Source organism: Zonotrichia albicollis, chromosome 22 (assembly GCF_047830755.1).
Source record: "Zonotrichia albicollis isolate bZonAlb1 chromosome 22, bZonAlb1.hap1, whole genome shotgun sequence".
In the NCBI taxonomy this organism is placed as follows: Eukaryota; Metazoa; Chordata; class Aves; order Passeriformes; family Passerellidae; genus Zonotrichia; species Zonotrichia albicollis.
In genome coordinates this window covers 7,981,574-8,007,233 of record NC_133840.1, presented here as the reverse complement: position 1 = coordinate 8,007,233, position 25,660 = coordinate 7,981,574, and the positions used below count along the sequence as shown (strand labels likewise).

General features: G+C 47.7%; 1 protein-coding gene across 2 annotated transcripts; it reads right to left on the bottom strand.

Moving 5' to 3' along the window:
* Window positions 1–368: 368 nt before the first annotated feature.
* On the bottom strand, window positions 369–25,578 carry LAT2 (linker for activation of T cells family member 2). 2 transcript variants are annotated; one of them, XM_074556944.1, is made up of 13 exons: window positions 18,167–25,578; window positions 13,541–13,643; window positions 12,285–12,324; window positions 10,418–10,461; window positions 9,574–9,628; window positions 8,908–8,951; window positions 8,125–8,163; window positions 7,441–7,471; window positions 7,245–7,324; window positions 6,793–6,858; window positions 5,523–5,585; window positions 4,653–4,737; window positions 369–3,423 (listed from the first exon to the last, which is right to left on the bottom strand). In XM_074556944.1, exons 2-13 carry the CDS (start codon window positions 13,623–13,625, stop codon window positions 3,405–3,407), a joined length of 651 nt encoding a protein of 216 aa, XP_074413045.1. In that variant the 5' UTR covers window positions 13,626–13,643; window positions 18,167–25,578; the 3' UTR covers window positions 369–3,404. The 2 variants fall into 2 exon arrangements, with proteins under 2 accessions (XP_074413045.1, XP_026653352.2); XM_026797551.2 differs by lacking the exon at window positions 18,167–25,578 and having other exon boundaries at window positions 13,541–16,022.
* Window positions 25,579–25,660: the final 82 nt, after the last annotated feature.

Below are 25,660 nucleotides of genomic sequence, written 5' to 3'. Positions count from 1 at the left end.
GTGCTGCTTTGTCCTGTGGATAGGGGAAGTATTTTCAGCAAACGTACAGGAGAAATATTACACATTTCTTAATGTTACCACTATATTTTGGATATTCCTTTTGTAATCTTTAAAAATCTTTACTAAATTCTGGGATGCTCTAAATTTGAGTTCCCTTTCCTGGTAATGTCACAGTTTCAGCCTGCCAAAAAGCTACAGAATCATGTTTGCCTGTCCAGTTTTGGAGACACCTTGCCAGCATAGATGGACAATTAAGTGTGAAATGCAGAAAGGAAGTAAATATAAATCGAATTTGACCACCTAATATGAGATGTGAGACTTGTGTCTCCAAGCAGATACATCCTAATACAATTAACAGAATCACAGAATCACAAGGTTGAGAGACCTTTAAGATCATCAAGTCTAACTCATGCCCTAACACCTCAACTAAACCATGGCACCTGGAATAATGGATGAAATGCTCAAAGTACTTTCTTTCTTCACTAGAATTGAACTTAGGCTTTGGTTCCCACCCAGTGAGTTACTATCACCACAAACTCTATTAAATACACAACTAATAGTTTAGTATTGGGGCTTGAGCTGCTGAGTTCTCTACAGACACAGCATCACAGCTTTTGTCCCCAAAAAATTAAATCAGATTAATTTTCCTTTGACTGCACATCACAGCCAGCCTACTCTGTCTTTGCTGTCTCATTAAATGTGTTCATTGGAATGGGGAAGGAAGAGATGTTCCCATGGCTGTCTCATAAACCAGCAAACACCATATTTGGGTGACTCAAGGCCAGTCCTTACCCTGTGGGCTGTGCCTGCCCACAGTGGTGGTGCCAGTGGAAGGGTGAGGAACATGAAGGGTCAGGTTCCTGTTCCTACCTGGTTTCAGAGGTTTCTTCTCAACTGTAATCAGTAACTGCATTTCACAGCCCCAGTTTGGAGCAGACTCCCCTCTGGGCTAATCCTTTCCACCTCCAGGGACATAATCACACTCATTTTTCCTAAGAAGAGGACTAGTATTGATCCCAGAGGCCACCAACACCTCCTGCTCTCCACAGGTGTTTGTTCTCCCTCTGAGTGCAGGGCTGCTGCTTTCCAGCACTCAGCACAGATTCCCCAGCTCCATTTTCAGAACTGCACCAGCCAGAACTGCTTTTCTAAAGCACCTTAAATTGAAAACAGGAAGTGAATTTGTCACTTAACTGCCACCCTAATGTGGAGAGAGGTGGACCCAGGGGATTGAAAGTCTCCTTGCATTAGGTTCAAACAACAGTGGCAATTCTGGCTGAGCACCAGAAACCCTTGCACACCTAAAGGCAGGCCCAAAAGTCAGTGCACACACACATCCACACTCAGTCATTGCAGAGAAAAACTGAGGTTGTTCAGAGCCAGACTAATAACAAACATTATTGATGAGAGTTCCTGAAACAGTCCCTGGATGCCTTCCAGGGTAATGAGATGATTGCCTGAGAAGTGCTCCAGAAGCTTTACAAAGGATTTACACCTCACTACAGCTGACTGCTCTGGAGAGCTGCAAAGGGGGATTTGCTCAGACCCCAGTGAGTGGAAGGAAGATTCTCCACATCCAGTTCTGCCCTGCCTGCTTTGGCTCCACAACTTTCAAACTCGGGCTTTGGCAATGGAGGATTGGAAAATTGTACATTTTTCTTGTACCAAGAAAATCTAACTGGTGTAATTTGCCTCCCTGCTTAGCGAGGAGAACAATAAATCTTGTATTTTCATGTTCTGACCATGCACTGACCTCATGCCTAGAACTTTCTGGGAGGTCTCCAGCTGGATGTGTTGCTGTGTGCCAAGGATCTGTCACTGCCGCTAATCTCCTATTCATCAATGGCTCCCTTGGCTGGGAGATGAATCACCAGTGGGTAACAGCACCAGGCACCACTCACAACGAGCTCACTCACTGTTCCCTTGCAGTGAGCAGCCCACAGTCTGCAGCACTTCATGGAAAGTGGAACCTTCTTCAGGTGCTGAGGGTGAATCCAAAGGTGTCATAGCCATGTGAGGTCCAGGCACAATTTCAGTGACAAAAGCTCCCTTTGCCTGCACTGTCTGTGCTGCTGGCTCAGGGGGACCCTGCTGCCATGCAGACTTTTTGCATTTGACCATCAGGAAACCTAAGGGTGTGAGGAGAAGCTGGGCTGGGGTGAGCAGGAAACCAGGCTGTGCATCCCTGAAGTGCACTGATTTCCTTCTGATGTAAAACTCCTGTGGAAACCTGTAGCATTTGTAGGGACTATTAGCAAACCTTCTCCTGAGCCAAGCTCCAGCCCAGCCACCGTTTCAGCCACACCAACGGTGGCACCTGTGCTCTCTCTTGGTTCTGCTAAAATTGGAGCCCAGTCATCCGCAGCAGGAAGCACCTGACATCCCTTCTCCCACGGCACAGCTCTCTAACCCCCAACTCCCCTTCTCTGCTCACTCACCCTGAGTGTGGGCTGTGCCCTTTCCTGAAACAGTTTTCTGATCTGATTTTGAGGAAGAAGGCTTTTAATGCATTTTCTCCCCGTAAGATCCTGCACATCACTCCATGTCACCTCCTGTCCTCCCATTTCCTTGTCATACGAACATCTATCATTGCAAACCATAGCAAAACACATTTTCTTTGGAAGCTTTTCAGTTTTAATAAATAAGTATTCCAGATCTGTACATCAGGGCTCAGGAGACAGGTTCTGTTTGTGGGATGATGTTCCAACAGCCACATTGAAGGACTGGTGCAGTTTCTGGGGCTGGTGGATCTGACTCTCACAGTTGCTGCTGGTTCTTTGTACCATTTTAAAACAGATACTGAAACATGAGGAAAACTGCCATAGACCAACACTGTGAATTACATGCCCATGGATAAGCAGGCATTTAATCCTCTTTAGCTTTTGTGAACAGGTTGGAATCTCATTCAGCTCCAGACAGCCACTGCTGTTACAAACACCACCTCTGCCTCTCCAGTTCCTCTCACACAGGAAACTGCTTCTGTAGGAGAGCACAGGAACTAAATCAGAACATAATCCCTCTGGCTTAATACACTGTGCATGAGTCACCCTGACAAATTAAGTAGCTGGCTGCATTGCTGCTCAGCAAGTTAAGGATTCATTTCATGCCTGCCAGGAGAAAACATTGCCCAGACTGCCCATCTTTGAGTGGACACAGGGAAATGAGATGGGGATGAGGAGCCTGGGGTTTGCCTGTGGTCACTGGGGCAGAATGCTTCCTCCATTGCTGGTTTGCAGCTGGACTTCTGTGGGGCTTCAAGCAGAGCAGTTCTTCTTTCAGTGACACCCCTCGTGTGTCACTGCAGGCACAGTGTGGAGAGGAGATCTCACTGAGGGATGGAAACCTCCCCTCGCCCTGTGTGCTTCCTCGCTGGGTGTGCTCTTACAGCTCAGCAAAAGATTTCTTCAGACTTTACGCAGAATACTTGAAATAAGAGGAGAAAAAACAGTGAGACCACTGGCTTTTAATCCCTGCTTTCAGCTTAACTCTGCTGCCTGCTACATTTCCTTTCCAGGGACAAGTAGTGACATACACTACAAAATGTCCATGTCTGAGCAGAAACCCCAGTTGTGCTCCTGGAGGAGGATCCCTGATCAGAGCAGGGGGCACAGAGGCACCAGGAGCCCATTTCTCAATTCAGCCTCCCTTGGTGGGGAACTTCAGCTGCCATTTGTTGGTTGGACACTGAGATTTCAGAACATTACTCTGCTAGCAAAGGCTACAACAGAGGCATCATTATAATGGCAAAAAAGATGCCTGGCAGCAAGTTATGGTCAGGTTTCTCAGGGTGGCTTTTTCATGTCCAGCTACATCCAGCAGAAGCAAATGCCCAAGTGTGCAGAATGGGATGACTCTGCTTTGCATGGTGGGGACAAATCTTAAGTATTCTGCATGGCTTCAGAAAGATCCAATTTTGGGACAGTCTGGGGAACATAAAACCCTATAAAACTAGAGCAGCTGGCTTGTGGCATAAAGACAATCTCACTGGGCCTCTGTAGGTGCTCAAGATGGAAAAAAGCCAACAAGGAGAGTGATACTGGTCCCAGTCCATCTTCCAGTCTGGAGCAGGGTGACCAGCACTGACCAGCACATCACTCACTCACTGTCCCTCAGTGTCATGCACCCTTCCTGCAGCTCTCTGCAGATTTTTTACTTTCTCTGTTGTGAGAAATTCTTTATCAGCAACATCAGGCTGGTGCTGATGATGGGGCAGGATGTGTGACCACACAGCACAGCAGGCAGGGCTCAGGTGAGGGAATCCCTGCTCAGAGCAGAGTTTGGGTGTCCCTGCCCACAGCATGTGGCAGCACTGGCTCAAGGTGCTCTGGAGCAGTTTGGAGCTCCTGTGCCTTTTGTAGGAGGGCAGTGCTGGAGCATGGAATTGGGCAATTTTGTCTCCATGGTCCCTGTTAGTCAGCCTGGCATCAGCCAGAGGTGAGGCATTGCACTGGGTGGGCTCCTCACACTCCTCACTGCCCACACCGGCTGCTGTGCTGATGCTGCCAGCAAGGGCAGAGCTCCAGCTGAACCCCCTTTGGCATAAATCAAACCCTCCACCCCTAAATAAACACCATAAACCAAATCTTCCACCCCTAAATAAACACCACAAACCAAATCCTTCCACCCTACATTACCATTTACTCTGTTTCTACCTTGGCTCTGGCAGCAGGGCAGGCCTTGACCCAGGAGCTGTGTTGATGTAGTCTGGCTCTTCATCCAGGCTTTCTGTCACTGGGGCTGTGGGTGAAGATGAAGCACTTGTCAGTGAGTGGTGTAAAAACACACAATGTAAAAGCACACAGACCACTGACACAGCATGAGTCCTGCCAGGATTTAGCCTTTGCTGCTGACATGTTTTTGTGCCTGGGCTAAGAAAACTCACATCAGTGTCAAGGTCTCCTTGAAGAGGCTTCAAAATTATCACAGCAAATTTGCAAACACTCTGGGCAGCCCTTCAGAGCCAAAAAAGAGTGTGTGCAAACAGGAATCACTTTGCTTGGACAACTTTCACACCAGAGCTCTTAAACACATCTATATGTACAGTCCCCACTGTCCCCCAGGCCAGAACTACCCTAATGCCTCACAGGAAGCCACACACTAAATGAAACTTGTTAAAAGGTCAGCTTGAGAAACAGGGCCCCTGACCACAGCACGAGAGTCAAGGGCTGAGCCCTGGGTGTGTGCACAGAGTTCTGTGGTTCAGGGGATCCCCCAGCTGTGCTTGTGCTGGGGCAACCTCAGTGTAAGAGCATTTCAGACCTGAAGAGCAACATTTTTGTGTAGCGTCCCCTGGTCAGGGTTTGGGCAGGTGCCTTTGAGTATGACAGACACCATGTCCCAGCAGAGCAGCAGTCAGCTACAGGAGTGTGTTAACAATTTGCACATTGCCTTGGATATTTATCATGGAAAGTTGGGGAAAAAATTAACTCAGAGGTGATGGCTGCACTGCCCTTGCATGGGCTATGCTGGCCTAGTGCTCCAGCCCATAAGCCCCATCCCCAAACAGCAAATAATAAACCTACCTTGCCCTTGCTGGAGCTTCCATGTGAGTATTGCCATGCTGTTCTCATAGTCCACAGCATCATCTGTGACAGGGAAGATTTTGGACAGGACAACACTGAGCAGCAAATAGACAAAAAAGGGACCTTTGTGAAACCCTCCTGGCACTGCCCCACTGCTCCCTGCACGTGGCTGAGCCTCCAGCCAGCTCAGATCTGCTGCTGCTGCCTCATCACTTCCCAGCCTGGCCATGTGCCTGGGTCTCTGCAGGCAGGGATGGGGATCAGACAGGTCCCTGCTGCTCCTGCCTCCTCTGATCACTGCACAAAGCCAGAGAGGAGCAGGGCAGCCTGCAGCAGTGCAGAAAGCCTGTGTTAGCTCACAGAAGGAAACCAAACTGACTTCCTATTCTGATTGCAACACCCCAGGACTGATGCTGGAAGCCCTGAAGGGACACTGTGGTCCAGTGTCACCCTCCACAAGCTTCCTGGCTGCAGCCTTCTTGTGCTGGATTTGGTGAGAAACCTGAGCTAGGGGCCAGAAATATAATTACCCTGGCTAAAACAGCGCTAAAACCCTAAAGATGCAGACCCCAAAGCTCCTGAATTGCTGCAGAAACCACCAAGTCAAAGGCACCAGGATGGAGGTATTGAAACACAGTAGGAATTTTTTAGAGTAGAAATCCATTTTGATTTAGGTGAAATGTACATCTTTGAGTCTGTAGTTAGAAAACATAGCTATGCAGCTTAACTGCAAACTGCTTCAGTGAAAGACAGAGATAAGAGGGGAGAGACAGAAAGTAATAAAGAAAGGCAGAAAGACTGCTGTGAGAGCAGGTCAACTTGACCTAAAATTCTTTCTGATAAAGAAGAACACATGTCACATGAAATTCATAGAAATGAATATGTATGAACCTATTGTGAAATTGTATGCATATGTATTTGAGAAAGAGATAAAAAAAGACCTGAAGTTCCCAGAAGTACACATGTCTTTTAAGAAGAATAATCTCCACATGGTCCAGTGCTGTAATAAACATACCAGCTTTACAACTTTCACAAAGTTGTGGAGTTTTTAGTTATCTCTGCAAAACATTATCACCATGTGCATTTTCCTGCAGAAAGGGGAAATGTTCCAGGCCTGCCCTGTGCCTGCAGCAGCCCCTGTGTGGCAGCTCCATGGCAGAGCTGCAGGAAGAGCTGAGCTGGGAATGAGCAGGTTTCCCTGGGCTGAGCAGTCACCATCCTCCTCTGCACTTGGTGTGACACTCCTGACGCGTGACAGCAGCACCCTTACCTGGATCACAGCCCTGAGACACTCCAATGGTGACATTTTCATAGGAATAGGAATCCTCATCTTTCTCTGATGGAGAGAAGAAAGAGGAGTCACAAAGGACCTATGGAAGTGTAAGTGATCTGGGACGATCCCTCAGAACCTGTGGGCTGTTTCCTACAGTGAAATGTAGATTAGCTAAAAAACAGTCAGTCTTAGTGACAGCCTGTGATGACCAAGGGATGGAATTGGGTGCACAGGAGCACAATCACCAATGGTTTAGGGCTGTCCTGTTTATAGGCAACAGATGGACTGATGGGGGCTTGGACATCCCTCAAATCCCACAGCTCTGCTGCACCCTTTCAATGAATGTGCCCCCTGGAGCCCCCCTTGCTTCAGCCACGCACAGAGCTCAGCAAGAGCAGTCTCAGCAGCTCCTGGAGCCCGGGGACAGCCAGGTTAGGTGAAGAACCCACCTTGCTTGCCTGGAGCCCTCACACGGGGGGGATTGAAGAGCCTGCTGCAGTTGTAGTAGTGATCCAGAGCCATGGGCTCCCTGTGAGGAGAGCAGCACTGCTATCCCTCCTGCCCAGCCCAGGCTGGGCTCTGGGAGCAGCAGGACAGCACTGGCACCAGGATGGCACCGTGCTGGCAGCAGCTCAGGGTACTTACACATAGGCAGTGTCTTCCTGCAGGCAGCTCTCTGCGAGAACAAGGGTTTGCTGTCAGCACCCCACCATGGCATCGACCTGAACAGCTGGGCACAGCTGGACAAACCCCCAGCACAGCTGGGCAAACCCCCAGCACAGCCACAGCCCCAGAGCCTGCCCCAAAGCTGGACAAACCCCCAGCACAGCCACAGCCCCAAACCTGCCCACAGCAGGGCAGGGAGCACAGGGAGGGAGCCCTGATCCAGCCCAGCTCCTGGGAGTACCCCGGCTCTCCACCTCTCATGGGCACATCCTGCCAGCTGGCAGGACACGGGGAATATTCTCCCTGGCTCGGGAAAGCAGAGCACAGCCCCACACAGCAATAATCCTCTAAGGGCAAGCAGCAGCTCACCCTGCCCCGGGAGGGAGCGTCCGTCCCCCTCCGCCCTGCCCTTAATCAGATCAGATCAGATCAGATCAGATCAGATCAGCGTGTGGCTCACAAAGCAATCTCTAAATGGACCGAGCCAGAGCTCTGCCAGCTGCAGTGCTGCCTGCCTGTGTGCTCCCTGCCAGCCCCATCCCCTGCAAAACCAAATGTGCTCCCTGCCAGCCCCATCCCCTGCAAAACCAAATGTGCTCCCTGCCAGCCCCCATCCCCTCCAGCCTTCCTTCCCAGCCCCTCAGGCGTGGCTGCAGCATTTACCTGCCAGGAAATTCTGGTACCTGGGCTCGTCCCTGCTGCCTGGGGACAAGAGAGGGGCACATTACACATGAACTCAAGCTGAGTGATGGCAGCAGTTTGACAATGGAGGCACCAAGTATTTCAGTATTTCAGCAGCAGCAGCTCTACCCCTGCTCAGCTCTGAGGTCAGGGGACACGAATGCAAGGTTGGACACTCCAGGGTACAGGAGCTGGGACAGCCAGGGTGATGTTTTAAACAATCTGTGCCTGTGGCTGTAACCAGGGCTGGTCAGACACAGCAGGATGAGCACTGGGCTTTAAACTCAGACCCAAATTCAGATGGATGTGGAGCAAGTCCAGAGGAGTGTACAAAGGTGCTCCAAGGGATGAGCCCTCTGCTCTGGAGACAGCCTGGGAAAGCTGGGAATGCTCAGCCTGGAAAAGGCTCTGGGGAGAGCTTGGAGCCCCTTCTAAAGCAGAGAGGGACTTTGGACAAGGGCTGGGAGTAGCAGGATAAGGGGGAATGGCTTCCCACTGGCAGAGGACAGGGTTAGGTGGGATTTTGGGAAGAAGTTTTTCCCTGTGAGGGTGCTGAGGCCCTGGCACAGAGTGCCCAGAGCATCTGTAGCTGCCCTATCCCTTTAACCATCCAAGACCAGGCTGGATGGGGCTTGGAGCAGCCTGGTCTAATGGAAGGTGTCCCTGCCCATGGCAAGGGGTGGAAGGAGATGATTTTAAGGTCCCTTCCACCTCCAACAGCTCTGTGGTTCATTGTATCTGCGCCTGTCCCAAGAAGCTGCTCACCATATCCAGGGTGATGGGAAGCACTGAGCTCCTCGGTGGCTTTACTGAAAGAGAGAAAAGACACCCAAAATACCAGGTCAGAGCAAACCCTACCAGCAGTTACACACCATCAGAAACCTCCCTGTGAGGTTATCAAGTACACACATGGAGCAAGAGGAGAATAAAAATTTGGGGTAAAATCCTAAAATGGGAATAACTTTGCTTGAATATTGTAGCAGAGTTACAAAGGCTGTGAAGTTACTGGGGGCTTTGTTGGTGGGGAGAAGAGGATTTATCACACCAAACTGCTTGTAAGTGAACAATGGCCATTTCTTTTCCATGATGTATCTGTTATGTAGAGCCACAGCTCACTCCCCTGGGTTTGATTTAATCAGTTGCCAGAAGAATGCAGCCAGACTGAACAAAACCCACAAAAAGTCTAAATATACTATTGACCATCAACAAGTGAAGCAACCCAGTCCAGTTGAAGATGTCCCTGCTCCTCACCAGGGGGTTGGACCAGGTGACATTGAAAGGTCCCTTGCAACCCAAACTGTTCTCTGATTCTAAATACAGCCCAAGCCTCATCTGTAGGGCCCAGAGTGCAATCCCAAAGGTTCATTTATGTTGGGTGAACTTCATCCAACCTTGGCTCTAGAGCTAGATTTTATTTGGGTTTTTTCCTACCTTGCTGTTGATAAGTCTTCAGGTCCCTTACTTTTTTCCAGCCTTCGGGTTGCAACTGGCAAGAACAACAAGAAAATGACTGTGTTAACTATTATGGCAGCAGCAGATGTGGCAAAGAGCACAGAACATCCACCAGAGAGGGATCCCTGGGACTGACAAGTATTTTCCTAAAATAGTTTGTTCCTTGAATGTTCAAAAATGGTCAAAGCAATGAACAACCAGAGAAAAAGCTGATGTCTGTGCAGGGCACAGAGCCTGCAGACACTGCTGGAGGAAGCTCCAACCCCAGCTGCTGTCACCTGCTGTCCCAAATTCACTTGATTTGGGGCCATTCCCCTCCCTCCACACTGCAAGGGGCAGCCAAGGGTTTGGTCAGGCTGGGATGAAAGATTTGCAGGGGAACTGAGGGGCCTGGGGCCAGCAGAGCCCTGGGGCAGGGCCATCTGCAGATGGACACATCCCACAGGGACCTGGCAGCTGCTCCTGGGGACACAAAACTCAGAATTTCAGCACTGAACCCACTGCAGGAAGCAGCGAGGGGGGTGATGGGTGAGTCACTGTGTCACCCACACCTTCACTCTCACAGGGTGCCCTGCTTGGCTCCCAGAGGTGTCACTTTTCAACAACACCACTTTACTGGGTTATTTTCAATGCAAAGGGCACTTTTTAAACCAGAGCTCAGAATTCACACACCTAGAATCATCTAAGGTGGCTTGGACAGTCCAGGTGCCATCATTTCCTGGCCTGGCCCCAAGGTGACCCTGTGAACATGAATTTCCCCCTGCTCTGTGTGGCAGGGCCCTCACCCCAGCAGGCAGGAGCCACCTGCAGTGCTCATACTCACTGGTGTGGGATCGAACCACCTCAAACCTCTGCTGGCTCTCGAGCCTGCAAAAAACACAGCACAAGCTCAGCTGAATGTTGGGGTTTGTGACAAGGAAAACAAATACAAGAGACCTGAGTGGAGAGCAGAGGGCAGAGAGCACCAAGCTGGGCTCGGTGAGATGCCAAGCTGCATTGCTCAGCATCTCATGCAGGGCCTGTGTGACCTGGGAGCATCTTCCTGAACTCTTCTCTGAGCCTTTAAAGACAAGATGTGGTTTAGGACCACTGGTAGAGGAGCAAACATCAGTAAGGGAAGGATCCAGGGATGAGGAAAACATAATTTAGGATAATTCTCATAGAAAAACATCATTTAGGATAATTCTTGTCGCAGACATATTTTCATGAAAATCCTTTCCTTAGGATTTTTTCCTCCTGAGAAGTTGAGAGGTCTCAGGAACAAAATGTAAACATTGATTATCTGCTGCTGTGGAATGCAACAGGTGCATCTGTGATTGGCCCATGTTGGGTGTTTATAATTAATGGCCAATCACAGCCCAGCTGGCTCGGGCAGAGAGCCGAGCCACAAACCTTTGTTATCATTCTTTCCTTTCTATTCTTAGCTAGCCTTCAGAGATGAAACCTTTTCTTCTATTCTTTTAGCTTAGTTTTAATATAATATATATAATAAAATAATAAATCAAGCTTTCTGAAACATGGAGTCAAATCCTTGTCTCTTCCTTCATCTGAAAACCCCTGTGAACACGGTTACAAATTCTCATTCTGATGATTCAGCCACCAAAGGCCAGAAGAACCTTTTTGCCCACAAAAAAATGGATGTTCGTGCATGAAATGGCTTCAAACCCCACTGCTTCACCTGCCCCTCCCATCATCCCTTAATATCAACATGAATCAAATAACGTTATCAATGACAACCTATGCCCAGCAAACTCTTTACTTTTCAGTTAATAGGAGAGCTGCTTTTCAGAGCACAAGAGAATTCAACACATTTTCTACTACACGTGTTTCAACACAGGTACTTATAAATTCCAATTTTGGGATCCCTTTCCCCCTTTTTCATTGTGCTTGCCCCATGCCCAGCTGGGGTTCATGGCCCAAGGCTGTCAAAAAACCCAAATGTGGAGTCAAACCACTCTGCTTGCAAACCACACCTCCAAAAAGAGCACACAACCCCACAAACCTGAGCCCAAACCACCCAATCCAGGCATAAATTTCAAGAAGCTGGGACAATTCAGCAAGAGTCCATGAGGGATGGAGCCTTCAGTGGCTGCTCCATCACTCTGCAGTGAATCACTCTGGAACCTTTCCCCACAGAAACAAAACCCAACCCCTTGGAGGCCTTTGCAGAGCCACATTGCAGCTCCTGTAACAAAGCTTACCACCCAACTTTTCTTTTTTTAACATCATTTACTGTGGTTTGTCTGTTGCTGAAGGAAATCAGGGGCAGTGCATGTGTGTACACTGCATTTCCTTCATTTCTTGTGCTGCAGGTCAGTGGTTGCTCTGGTGCATGGTCCAACCCATCCCAGCCAAGGGCAGGGGCTTCTTTATGGAGTAAATAATCTTTCCATCTCATCTCAGGGCACAACACAACAGGATAAAAACTTGCCCTTCTCTCCCAGAACTTTTCCAACTAGTTAATGATTCAATGTCATCACAGTCAGAGCTTCACTTTCATTTTGGATTATTCTCTGTGAAGGCATTGCCCCTTCAGCAGCACCTTGGGCTGGGGCACACAGCTTTGCATCCCATCCTGCCATTATTTTATTTTATTTTATAAAAACCCAGATTTCAGCTTGGGCCTGGCTCTGGGGCTCACCCTGGCTGAGCTGTCTGGGGGAGAAACACAACTGGGAAAGGAAACTTACTGGCTCCTCCGCTCGTTCAGCTGCGCGTCCCGTTTGGTACCTGGAACACAAGGGAACAAAAAGCTCTTAGAAAGGATGATTTGGGAGGTAGAGATCAGAAAGGCCAATAAAACACATTCACAAAGCTTCTTCAGCACGTCCGGACAGCAGAGGCAGCAAGCAGCAGCTGCAGTAGGGCTTTGATGAAATTTTTTGAAACTGTATTTGCTTTGTGGTTTTTGTCTCAAACCCCACAGAGCAAAGCAGCCAGTCCTGCCCCCAAACCCCAAACTGCAGCCTCCTCCTCATTAAAACCCACCCAAACTGCAGCCTCTCCCCTTTAAAACCCACCCAGTGCTCAGGGAGAGGTTCAAACACCACTGGGTGCTCACCAAACTCTCCATATGAATTTTTCCTCCAGACTCCCCTTCCTTTCCTGCCCTGCTGCCCCAGCCCCTGCAGGATTTGTGTCACCAAGCTCATCCTCCCAGGTGGAGTCCCAAAGCCACCCACTACAATGGCCATGCAGAGCAATCTCAGAGTCACATCTGCCCCAGGGAAGGGGGGGCTGCACTTTTGGGGGTTCCTTCCCTCTTGGTTCTCTAGCAGAGCCTCTTCTGTGCTCTTGACCATCCCTATGGGAGCCTGTGAGCCTGCTGGGCGAAGGTAACAGCAATGTCCTGGAGAGATGCACCATAGACTGCAGGGACTCCTCACAATGATAATAAATACTTTCTCCCACAGCACTATGTTAATTTATCCTGGTTTTGTCCTCCCCATTGGCCCGTTGGCCTTCCCTACCCCTTTTCCCCTATATGTTCACGTTCTAGAATGTTCTCCCTTCCCTGTTTTCCCATTGGTTTGTGTAACCCCTCCCATCCACCCTGGCATTCCCTATTGGCCCCTTCCCTGGATTTATACCCTGGACTCTCCTGTGTCTGTGTCTTTGGTTCCTGGGCCCCTTCAATGGTAGACCTCAATAAACTCTTGTTGGAACTCCACACCTGGATCCTTCTGTGTCTCCACTGCTGAGTTGCTTTGTCTGTCAGTCTGTCTGTCAGTCTGTGTGTTTGCTGGTGCTCTCATGGCTCACACCCATTGGCACAGGATGCTCTCGGTGAAGGTTGCACCCGCCACTATGGACCACAACCCATCCCCAGAAGGGCAAAGCTGAGCAGAGCCAAACCCACACAGTTTGGGGACATTCCAAGAGGGAATTCCAGCCAGGGGACGGGCAGCACTTACCTGAGTGCTGGCACCTGATGGGCAGCACTTACCTGAGTGCTGGCACCTGATGCAGAGGCTGACGGCCGCCCCGAGCAGCATCAGCGCCACGGCCGCCCACAGCTCCAGCTGCAGCATGGCCCTCCCAAATCCAGCCTGAAACACAGCCAGGGAACCCATCAGCTGTGGGGACACAGGGGGCTGTGAGGCCAGCCCTTGTGGCATTCATTCTCTGGAAAAATCCCCTCACCCAGGGTTTTTCTCCTGGGAAGCTGAGAAGCCTCAGAGACAAGGAAAACAATTCTTATCTCATTTGCTTCTCCTGTGTTGTGCTCATGTGGAATGTGTTTGGAGATTGTTTACCCACAGGTGATTGTTCCATTGGATTCTGCTGGGAGTTGTTTTCACTCTTTGGCCAATCAGGGCCAGGCTGTGTCAGGAGTCTGGAGAGAGTCAGGAGTTTTCATTATTATCTTTTCAGCATTGAGTGAGTATCCTTTCTGTATTCTTTAGTATAGTATAGTCTTCTTTAAAATAATTTAGTATTATACAGTAATAATTTAGCCTTCTGAGAACATGGAGTCAATTTCATCATTCCTGCCTTTGTTGGGGTATTCCCTGCAGATACAGTAATCTCTCAGAGAGCTTTTAACCCCGAAAATCCAGGTGCTGTTTGCCCTCCCACCCCCAGGGAGCTGCTGAGGAAGCAGAAGGGACTTTGGGCTTGTTACAGAGGTGATGCCCTTTCCTGCACTGCTCTGAATTTCTCATTCCCAGTCCCCAAACCCACCCTGCTGCCATCAGACCTGTCAGCAGACAGGAATCTTTTCATATCCAGAAGAGAGGGCAAAAGGGAGGCACTCAGCAATATTTAAACAGCCAAGACCTTTGCACAACGTGTTCTGACTCTTTGCTGCAGCTCAGAGGGAGTCCCAGTGTGAAATTCCCCACTCCTTTTTCTGCTTTTTATCTGCCCTGAGCTGGCTCAGCCACTGGCTCTCCCCTGCTTTCCATGACAGGCTTTTCCACAAACAGCAGCTCACATTTTTTAACAATCAGCACGATTTGGCTTCAACCTCTTCCTTTAAAATACAAAACATCCTACAAATACCACAGAAAGCAGCCTGCTGGCACTGAGATGGATCATTTCTGTTCCCCAGGGTCAGATTTTCTTTAGTTACAGATTATTTTAATTTGGTTTTGGTTTGATCAACTTTCTGTTTTCCCTAGGGATGGAGACACTTCAATGTGCCAAATGCCAGAACATCAGGAAGCTTTCCTGCTGCCTACCTTCAACCCCTCTTATTACAACTTTAGCCTGTATTAAATTGGTGAATGAAGGAAGAAAGATATATTATAGCATTTATTCTAAATTTAATTGCCCAGACCTCCATGCCCCCACCCCAGAGGTGAAGGACCAGAACCCAAAAGCTGAAAGGCTTTCATCAAATCATGTGTTTTTTCCCATAATTTTTCCTTTGCTCAGCATCCCCCATGGAAATCATGAGCTGTGGCTCATCTCTAAAGCATCTCCAAGAGGCAGCTGAGGGAAGTTGGTCCAGTGCTGGTGACTAAAATACAAAGGGCTGCATTGCTGCTGCTTTGTGGATTTCCTGGCTTTTTTTCTTTTATTTTTTTCTTCTTTTCTTCCTTCTTTTTTTTTTTTTTTCTTCAAAGTGAAAGCAAGGCAGAGCTGGAGACACCTGACAGCACTGACCCAGTTTGCCCTGTTCATGGCAAACCTCCTGCTCCCTTCCAGAGCCAGTTTTATTTTGGTCACGGGCAGTGAGGCAGCAAAGCCTGTCTGCTCCTGAGCCCAAGGACACAAAAAGTGGATTTTGAGGGGCTGATGAAGAGGACATGGTGTGTCCCACCCCATCACAGCTTTATGCCCCAAGAAAGCCCCCAAATCACACACACACATGAGCCTGGAGATCATTTGTGCTCCCCAAACACCCCAGCCCATGGAAAATCCTTCCTTTTGGTAGGAGCCCTGAGCTGACAGAAGGAGGTGATGAACAGATTTATGACAAGCACAAGGCTGGAAGCACTTACTCACGGCCAGCAGGATATAAATAAAATATTGGGAAGGCTGAATGTGCTTCCCTGTGCTCTGCCCTGGGGAGCTGCAGAGCAGAACAAGCAGCCCTGAGCCATGGAGTGTCTGCACAGAGGGATGTGGGAGCTCATGGATGGCCAAGATTGCTTACAAGATGCTAAACTGGCACAATTTCACTGCACTCTTAAAAAAAACATTGGGAACCTGTTTTCTCCCATGTAGGAATCCACAAAATCAGAGGGTTTTGGGAAAGCTGCAAAAGGCAGGCCCCAGAGACAGTAAAACTGTGATTAGAGCTAAGCAGCAGCCATGAGATTGGTCAGCAGAAAAATTATTTAATCTATAAAAAAGCAAGAACAAATAGACCAATGATCTGTGTATTAACGCTTCTCTAGAATAACTCTCTAAGCTACCAATAAATTTATCTAGCAAGATATTAAGAAAGTTAAAGCTTAATAATAGAGCTCTGTGCATTGTGTTTTAAAGCTTACAAATAAGTATTGTATTCAAAATAAGCAAGCATTGTTTTAACCAAAGGTACCTGTGCTTATATTAATTAGATAAAACTACTGTCAATAAGCTTTTGCTTTGTGTAATTAGTCAAAAAACTTATAAATTAAATTGTGACATTAAATTCTTAATCTGCTGCCTAAAATGTGAGCTACTAACATCTTCCCATTGTCACAACCATGTAATAAAACTAATGCTAAAAAATAAAACAGCTCAAAACACATTCCACATGGATGTAAGCTGGATATGCACAGGATAGAAATAAAATTCCTAATGGATGGAAAGTCTGGAGGAACTTCCCAAAAGCAGCAGAAGAGGCACAAAACTCACTAAAAAAAAATCTGCCAGAGCACTTAAAGTGAACTTTAACTTTTTGCTGAGAAACCAGGAGCGTGAGGAATGTGTAGATGTGGCCTCAGCAATGCCTGGTTTTCCATGAGATGATTTCTGATGAATACACGACATTTTAGCCCTTTGCAGATGTCAAGCCCACCCCTGAATTCACTGCAAGATAAAGACAAATTATGTATGTATATTATGTATTTAATGTGTTTATATTATGTATTTAATGTATTTATATTATGTATTCTATCTATCAATCAAAAAAATGCCCAAAAGGCAAATATAAACCAGTCAATCTCTCTCCCCTGCAGAAAGTTTTGTGGTGTGCACCAGTTTGCAGTAAATTAATTCTAATTCAGGCTGGTAGGATGAGTCACTGCTATGAAATATGAAGTGCAGAGTGTATTTAAAGACTCACCATATGAAATTCAGCACACTGACTTGTTGAACAGATGCAATATTCAGCCTGAGCCGATGTCTCTAACGTGTCTAAGAAAAGCAACTCCACTTTCTGTTTGCTGTGTGGCACAGATTGCCACAGAAAGTCCCATCAGTTCAGGAATTAAAGTCTCAGACAAGGAATCTCTGCTGGAATGATTTCAGTGACCAGCACTGAGCTCCTGTCCAGAGCTCTGCACATCTCATTTCCTCCAGATTTGTGCCCCTCAGGCTTCTTAGGAAGGCTGCTGCCATGGAGTTAAAATCTGGAGTTTTACAGCTATTCAGATCAGGCTTTCATGCCAATAGATGCATTTCAGTAAAACTTATGATAAAAGGGGAAATTTAGAATTGATAGACCAACTTCCGCGTAGATTATAAGTTTGGAAAATGCTTTTTAAAAGCCTTGGGTGGAAAATCCAGTGCAAAACGCCAATCAGACCAGGCATGGCAGCACAAGAAGGCAACTCACAGACAGATTTTGTATTTGTAACTGTTCCAGCAGCACTGGAGCCTCCCAGCATCATTCACTTCCACTGGGAGCCCAGGGGGTGCCATGTTAGCAATACAGGAACCCCTGTGTAACTAAGGACTCCAGAACCACAAAAATGAGCCAGTCTCACACAAGATTACCCCAAAATTATCCTCTTCTGCTAAATTATCTGCCTCATGGCCCATCTTACACTGAACATTGTTCGCACAAGAGAAAACTGATGCAAAACCAAATCTCTCTGTATGTAGAATTAGCTCTTCCAAGCACTTACATGCAGTGAAATAAATACATTCATATCCATGATGCCAGTCAGCCCTGAAATCAATGGAAAACCCAGGAAGTGTAGTTTGAATTATCTATTTTTAAGGGCTGGGCTTTGGAGGGGGAGCAGCGTGGGCAGGACCACAGGCAGGAGCCAGAAGGACCATGCAGGGATGAGGGAATCTCAGCACAGGCTGAACCTCCCAGAATATTTCAGAAGATGTGAATGCAGAAATAATGTCATTAAACCCACGCTGGCATCAGCAGATGGATGAGGAGAGGTGAATTACAGTGCTGTAAAACAGAAATTCCAGGTGGTGAGGGGTGGGCTCCTCTCAGAGGGGTCTGAATGATGCTGGGAGGAGAGGGGTGGGGATTCCTGCCTTGGAGCAGCAGGGAATGGGGGACATCCACCAGGCTGCTTTTCAGAGAGGCTTCACAGGGATGACCCTGAGCCTCTCTAAAGGTCACCAAGGTCTGGGGTGGGATCTGAGCCCACTGGGACACCCCAATGTCCCCACACAGCCCCAAACACCTCCGGGCGCTCTCCCTGCCCACCCTGCGTCCCTCACCCACCTCAGCCCGGCTCAGCCGCTGTCCCTGGGGTGTCCCAGCTGCTCCAGCTGCTCCAGCTGCTCCAGCTGCCGGGGCTGGAGCTGGTTCCTGCAGGGCTCGTTGCACTTCTGGTTTCCTGTCCCCTGTGAATCACCAACCCCAACATCCGCTGCCCGGCCCCACAGGCGACGCCTGCACGAACCCACCAGGGTCACTTTGTGTCCTGTGGGGAGAGGAGGAGGCCTGGGCAGCGTGGGGCCACACACAGCAAGCACTGGGGCCACTTCCCTTGAGCTTCAGGTGCTCTTGGGGTGCCCCATAAAAGTTGAGGGTTCCTTTCAGCAAAGAGGAATGGATGACGCTGCGCGCTGGAAGCTGCAAGTGCAGCCAGGAAAAGCTCAAAGCAGGAACAGCAAACTGCAAAATCCCTCTCTGGGGTTTGTGGAAAAGATGGGGACAATTACAAAGGCAGCAAACAGCCTGAGGTCACTGCTGCTAAAGCTGCAGCTCCTGTCCAGTGCTGTCAGAATAAAACCAGCTCTAACGCTGCTGCATCATTGGCACAATTTCACTGCACTCCTAAAAAAAGCAATTCCTCAAATGTTTTGGTGCTTGAGGGCTCATGAATTCCCTGTTGGGAATTTCTGTATTGGCTTAAAGCCCTGCTACAGTCCATGAAAGAGGGATCCAGCACTAGGGAAGTCTGCACACGCTCATCAATGTGTAGTTGTACAAGAGCCACGGGGCACACGAGTTACAACCGTAAACAAAACATTTCATGCTGCTCTCACCAAGGCTCTACAAAGCCTCTCTGACATGTAAATTGCTCACTAAAAGGAAATTTCGTTATATTTAAATTAGGGCAGCCACCTACGCCCAGCTCTCTGTGCAAGGAGGTGACTCTTCATCAAAAAAATTATTAAGGAGCCAACAGGATACGATTTTTGCAACTCTGTGATGAAATTTGGCTATCAAACTTTCAGAGGAAACATTACTTCAATAAGATAATTATCCACTGTACATTGTGCAAATAGACTCTCTTCCAATTCTAACCTCAGATGCAAAAATAATGCACATTCCAGACAAAATCTGGGTGCTGAAGCCTGTCTTGAAATCAGTATAATCTGAACCAAAGATAAAAAGAGGCAGACTCAGCTTTAATTTCTCAAGTGGTTTCTGGGTGGTCTCTGTGTAAAGGACATTGCAAAATGTGAAATGTTTCTTTCACTGCCAAAAGAGTTGTTACAAAATTGGTATTTCTAGCAGAGGTCTTGGCAATTATAGTTTATTACCAGCTTTCTAGCAGGGTTTTTACATGTTCACACATAAGCTGACAACAGAAGTTTTGCAAAGGAGTTCTTTATAGCAGAACTGATACTCAAAATATGCTGGAGACATTTAAAGTTCATCTTTTGTACCCAAAATCAATTTCATCAGGAAGAGCCGCTGCTAAAAAGGTGCCACATATTTGTTTACAGGTTCTGTGGTGGGTGTCAGCTCCGAGTGAGCCTCAGTGCTGTGCTGTGGACATTGTCCTGGCTGGCTGGGGCTGCTCCTTGTGTTGGTCCCCAAATGTCCCCTGTGGGAGCACTGAGTGTCCCCAGGGCAGCAGCAGCTGCTCTGTGCCCAAGCAGGGACACAGCAGGGTCACCTTGGGCAGAGGGGTGCCCTTCACAGCCATCAGTCCTCTGCAGAGCCAAACCACCCTGATGGAGGGTAATTACTGCAGCAGCACACATCTTTGTGTGGATCCCATCTCCCTCATGCACATTTCTCCCAAGAAGGGCTGCCTGTAAATGTTTAGGGTGAGTCCTCACCCGAGCACTTCCCAGCACAGCCACAGGTTCTGCTCTTCATGAGGCCAGGCCAGCTCTCCTCCAACACACACAAAATGACCCTCAGGTAAAACCCAGCTGTGGAAACCCCTCCAGGAACCCCTCTGCCTCATCCAGACCTGCTGCTAGAAACAAGTTCTGATTTGACAAAAGGAGCAGCTTGTTTTTATCTACTGCAATAAATTACAGAAACACCATAGTGTCATTTCACCGTTCCTGTTCTTTTCAAAGCTCATCCATTTCAGCTTGGGTTTGTTTTCCCCCATAACATAGTTCCTATTCCTTCAGGAAGGTTCACCAGTTAACCTAATCCACTTTTTCACCTTTTGATACAAAGCTGACAAACTGCAGAGATCTCTTGGGTCCAGAAAACTCATCAGAACCCATCTTCTACCCAGCTCAGCTTACCTGGCCCTGGGAAGCCAAATGTCCTGAGGGCTGATTTACATTATTTCAAATAAAGGTGGCGGCAGCTCAGAGACCAGCTGACTTTGCTGTTGTGACTGACACTGATGAAAAATCAGCAGTGAAACAAGGACTGGAAAACAAGGCATCATCGAAACCCCTCCTTCTGCACAAACACACCCAATGCTGAAAGGTTTGAGAAAGCTCCAACACATTTTCCAAGCTCCAACAGGCTCCAAGCTCACCAGCTTTGCAGTCAAGCATTGCTGTGCAGCAGCATCCAGCCCCTCTTGCTTTGGGACAGGAGGAGCTTGTGGCTCATCCCAACCACTAACTGGGATTACACTGCATTCCATTTGTTCAGCAACATTTTCACAGCAGCTCTAACTCAAGCCACATCTTGGAGGGAATTTTCTGCTGTGCTGAAGTAGTGCTGGATGGTTTTGTATTCACCAAGAAACTTTTCTCCGTGCTGGAGTGGAAGGAGCTTTTCCCAGGCAGAGGGGAAGCGCTGCCTCCTCCCCTGCCCCAGCTGCACGTGGGCTCTCTCTGAGCTGAAACTGAAAGTGGCTCTGTTCTTGCTGAAGGAAAATAAATGCTGCTACCCAGTGGAAAGTCATCTCACAGCCAGGGTGCCTGGGTGCTTCACAAAACTTTGGCCAAGCAAACTTTGCAAAGACTAATCCCAAACATCCCTCTGGTACAAAGCTTCCCTTTCTTATCCTGCTGAGTTCATCCTTGTGGACACAATAATCCTTAAATTCGAAGACAAAAACCTAGAAGGTTTGAATGCTTTTATTTGAATTTTTTATACAGCAATACAAATTATACAGATTTGTTACAGTACAGATTTTGCAGGGGTTTATAGAGGTACTTTGTGAGTTTTTGGTTTATTTAAAAGAAAGAGGCAGATCTCGGGAGCACGGTGACATGAACAGAACAATCTTGTGGTAGGAGGCAAATCCTGACCACAGGGAACACTAACCTGGCTAAAACCTACTGGGCAGAAAGGTGTGGTAGCATTCCCAGCACTAACATCCCAAAAACATCAACCCTGGGATACTCTAGAGCTTTACACAGGAATTGTGAGCACACAGGTGAGAGGGTTGTTCCTGTAACAGTGCTGAAAGTCCTCGAAGCCCTTGGATGCACTTTGCTGCAGAGGGGACAGAAATGAGGGAAGCTGATGTCACACTGAACCTGCTGCTGAGCAGGTGATGGCACAGAACAGAGTTGGAAAAGGAAACCAGAAAATGCTTCAGAAGTAGCCAAACAGGTACAGTGAGATGAGGAACACGATTTCAGATCTAATAATGCTGACGCCATGTGCCCACCGAGACACCAGCAGAACCTAATGGCTCGTGTCTTGTGTCCCCCTTGGGTTCCTGTGAGCACACCCAGGAGAACAGCAGAGCTTCCCTGCAGGCCCTAATGCACAGGAGAGGGGCTGAACACAGAATGCCATCAAGGTATTGCTATTACTAATGTGCATCAGGCTTCAGAGTCAAGTGTCTGGCACTGAAGGATTAAAGCCTTTCAGCAAGCAGGGTCAAAAATATGATTACATCATCCTAAATGCTTCTATTCAGTTTGGTTTATACTGCTACAGCAAGTGCTATCACAAACAACAGAATAAATTACAGATTATATAAATAAAATGTATGCACCAAATAAAAGATGTCTCTCTGCCACTTCTAATATACTTTGTTCCTGCAGTGGGTAAGAGACATTAAAGAGGAGGGAGATGAGAAAATTCCACTCTCAGCTAGAAATCAAATTCCTTTTCAGTCACAGAAACTCCCCTTTCTAAAAATTTAAGACAAGCAACACCAACTAAATTGCATCCCGAGAATCCATCCCAGGGAAGCCCTTGAGAAGTACAAAGGTAACTGAATATTCTACACTAGAATATGCTGGAATAGGCAAGCAGTCCCTTTCCTGCAGAGCCTTTGCACTCCACTGGTAGTGAAACACAGAAACCATCAGAATGTAAAACATCAACTTAACACAGATTTCAAGATGCTCACTGTTAACAGCTCCTCTCCCCTGCTCTTGCTGAGAGTGCAAATAACCACCAGACAGCTTCTGTGCACAGGGAGGGGCTGGGGCTGGCACAGAAAACCTGTGAGTGTGCCTTGGAGCCACCTGACACACAGAGCCTGTGTCCAGAACACACCCAGGGGAACAGGGGCTTCCAGCAAAGTCACTCCAACCAGATTTGTCCAAAGCGGGCAGCAGGACAAGGGCTGCTCTGCAAGCTGCAACATGCCAGCACTCTCTGGTTGAAGAGGTTGCCCATATATTCCAAAATTTGCTGGCTTTAGTATTAAATCTTTCCTACAAAGAGGAAGGGTTGCAATATTACAGGATTTGCTCTAAAATTCTCACAGTTTTATCATCTTTCCTGAAGACAGTACTACAGGTAGCAAATGCTTCTACTAGGCTATGTACTAAAGTCAGGATTGAAACTACAACAGTGTTCTTAAGTTAGAAGTATCAGTATCATCCAAAACTGCCTGGGACAGCAAGCTTGGCCACAGTCACCATCAGCCCTGGGACACCTGGAGAAAATCAGAAATTCAGTCAGCACTGGGGATTCAGAGCAGACTGGTGAGCAAGTTGTTGCTGCTTTAGGAAGGTCAATAAGCCACACGAGGGCACAAATTTAATGTGACTGTACCATCACCAGCCCATTACTGAGTGTGTGAACACTCCTCCACCTCCTTCTTCAGCCACCAGAACAACCCTGACAGCCACAGGCACAAAGAGCCCCCTCAGAAGTCGCTCCAGGCTTGCAGAGCCCAGTGAGTCAGCATCACACCCGTGCCAGCACTGGGTGCTGCCCTGAGGACTGGGATGAGCTCTCCCAAGGGCATTCCTGGACTCAGGAGTTCAGTGGGGGATATTTTTTGCTGGTTGACAGCAGAGTTTTACAGCACATTAAATGCTACTGCCCACTGCTGCAGGGTCCAGCAGCTCCTCCACACTCCCACCTTCCCCACTTGCAACCAAACTGCAGTAACAGGCAAAGCACTTCTACAGTAGCAAAGCAAACTTGGCTTCAGTTCCAAAACCTGCCTGGTGCCTTCCTGCCTTCAGTTCTGTTTATTTTTCTAAGTTTAAGCTGGAAGAAAGCATTGCACAGCTACCAGAAATAACTCAATGAGAGCATGAACAGCCACAAAGTGAATGATCCATTTGCTACACTGCTGGTGCCTCCTCAGTCTGGGCTTTGCCATGCCAGGCTTAGCTTTGAGCAGCAGGTAAAATTAAGCATCACAGGTTAAACCTCAACTGCTTTTCCTGGTAGGATGGGAAGAAAATAATCTTGCTTTCTCCTACAAAACTTAAATGCCACATCCATATATTTAATATAATTAACTGTTGAACAAAAGCTGGTTTGAAAAGCCTCTGCATAGGAAAATGTTCATCCACTGAATTTTTGAAGGAGGGAAAGAAAAAGGACTGGAGGAGTCTGACCCTGAGCCACAAAGGAAGCACAGTGTGGAATGCTCAAAGAAACCAGGCAATGCATGAATGTTTGCAAATGAAAAATTACTGAAAAAAAAAGATGACACAATGATTTTGGATCAGACTGCATTCACTAGTGCGGAACCCTTAACCAAAGCAGTATTAGCAGATACAGAAAAAGCCATCTAGAACAGAGATGACCCATTTGCCACCTCTCGCTCATCAGGGATCCTTTTCTCCATGCAGTGATGCAATCCCTGCTTCCAGCAGCACCAGTTTGGCAGAGCAGCTGTGGGCAAGTGCGGCAAGAGCTGCAGGGAGCAGCTCTCAGCCAGCCCTGCTCCTGAGGGTGACAGGCAGGACAGCCAGGGCAGGACACACTGACTGGGACTCTGCTCAGGCTGTGCTGAGAGCAGCTCTAAAGAGAGGATGGACTGAGTAGCTGGAAGCAGGAACACTTCCCATCCTTTGAGGCCATGGAAAGCAGTAAAACCAGCAGGGAGGTCAGAGCTCATTTCCTCAATAAAAACACAGCTCTGCCTCTTTCAGCTCCCCCTGCAGTGCATGAAAGCACAGGCACAGCCCCAGGGCAGCAGCCTCCCTAACCAGGATGGCTCCGGGGGAATGGGGCAGCTGGAAAAGCTGGAGGAAGTTGGCAGAACAGCAGCACTGATCCTTTACTGTCTCAGCCCTCACACTGCAAGGACACAGCCTGCCTGGTGCTGCCACAGGGCAGCAGCACCCCCCTGGAGCACAGCCTGATCAGCTGCACGCTGCAGGAACTCCAAATCCCACCTTAGCAATGCTCTCAAGTGACACTGAAGTCACAGGACAAACAAGTTGGGCTCATTTCCACCCATGATTAATTTTTACTTCACTGTTCCAGCACTCCTTAGATTAGATTCCTCCCCTTTATCTTTTCCTCTTCCCCCCCTTGTTTTGTATCAGAATGGGACAAATTAACACAATATTTGAAAACTGAGGGGGGGAAAAACATGGTAGAGTAGACTCAAATAAAGACCAATGTTAAATATTACTTAATGTTTTCTTTTATTTAAAAGATCATTCACAAAATACCATATCCATAAATTTATTTTGTTATGAAGCAGAATGTGCTAAGTGTTTGGAATTCTTTTTTTTTTTTTCCTTTGTTTTTACATTTAAAAGTCAACTGTCTTGACTAGAAGTGAGTTTTTTATATGGGAATTTGTTCTTAAAATCTTTTCCACATTGAAGATGTAAATAGATCAATTATTGGTTTGGAATACAACCACACAAATGCATGTCTGTCTTAAATTAAGTATTAGTGTTAGACAAATGGTTCTTATCTCAGAAGCAGATTAAGTGAAAGGCAGAAAGAAGGAAAGAGTAGTTCTGTAAATTGCTGGGACTCTGACTTACAATGGGAACCTTAGGGAAGAAATTGATCACTAGCAGTGGTGCTGGTAGTGGGGCAGCCGTGCTTCCAACCTCCTCTTGTAAGTACTCTGGGGTGCTGGCTGGTTTCTCTGAAGGCTCTCAGCACTGGCAATGGGGGCCCAAGCTTTTCCCATACACTGGACATGTCCAAACTTCAGTGTGGTAGAACCAGGATTTGGTTTTCAAAATTAATGATCTCTCCTTTTGCTTCAGCCTCCCCTCCCTCCTCCCGCACAACACTGACAAACATTTCAAGGGAAGAGAGGTGTAGTAACAAGAGATGCTTTTTACCCAAACTTCTACATGAGAATCTATAGCAGAAAGATTTCTAATCTGCCCATTTTCAAGGTATTCTGAAAGCTGAGGTGCTAAAACTGTACCCCAC

Bases quoted from the DNA above. Each gene is read 5' to 3' on its own strand.
- LAT2 (XM_026797551.2), bottom strand. From the start codon at position 13,712: ATGCCACAAGGGCTGGCCTCACAGCCCCCTGTGTCCCCACAGCTGATG. The intron at 7,472-8,124 runs GTAAATGCTGCA...TTGTTCTCGCAG, and splicing joins GTACCAGAATTTCCTGGCAG to AGAGCTGCCTGCAGGAAGAC. The intron at 5,586-6,792 runs GTAAGGGTGCTG...TCCCTGTCACAG, and splicing joins GTCTCAGGGCTGTGATCCAG to ATGATGCTGTGGACTATGAG.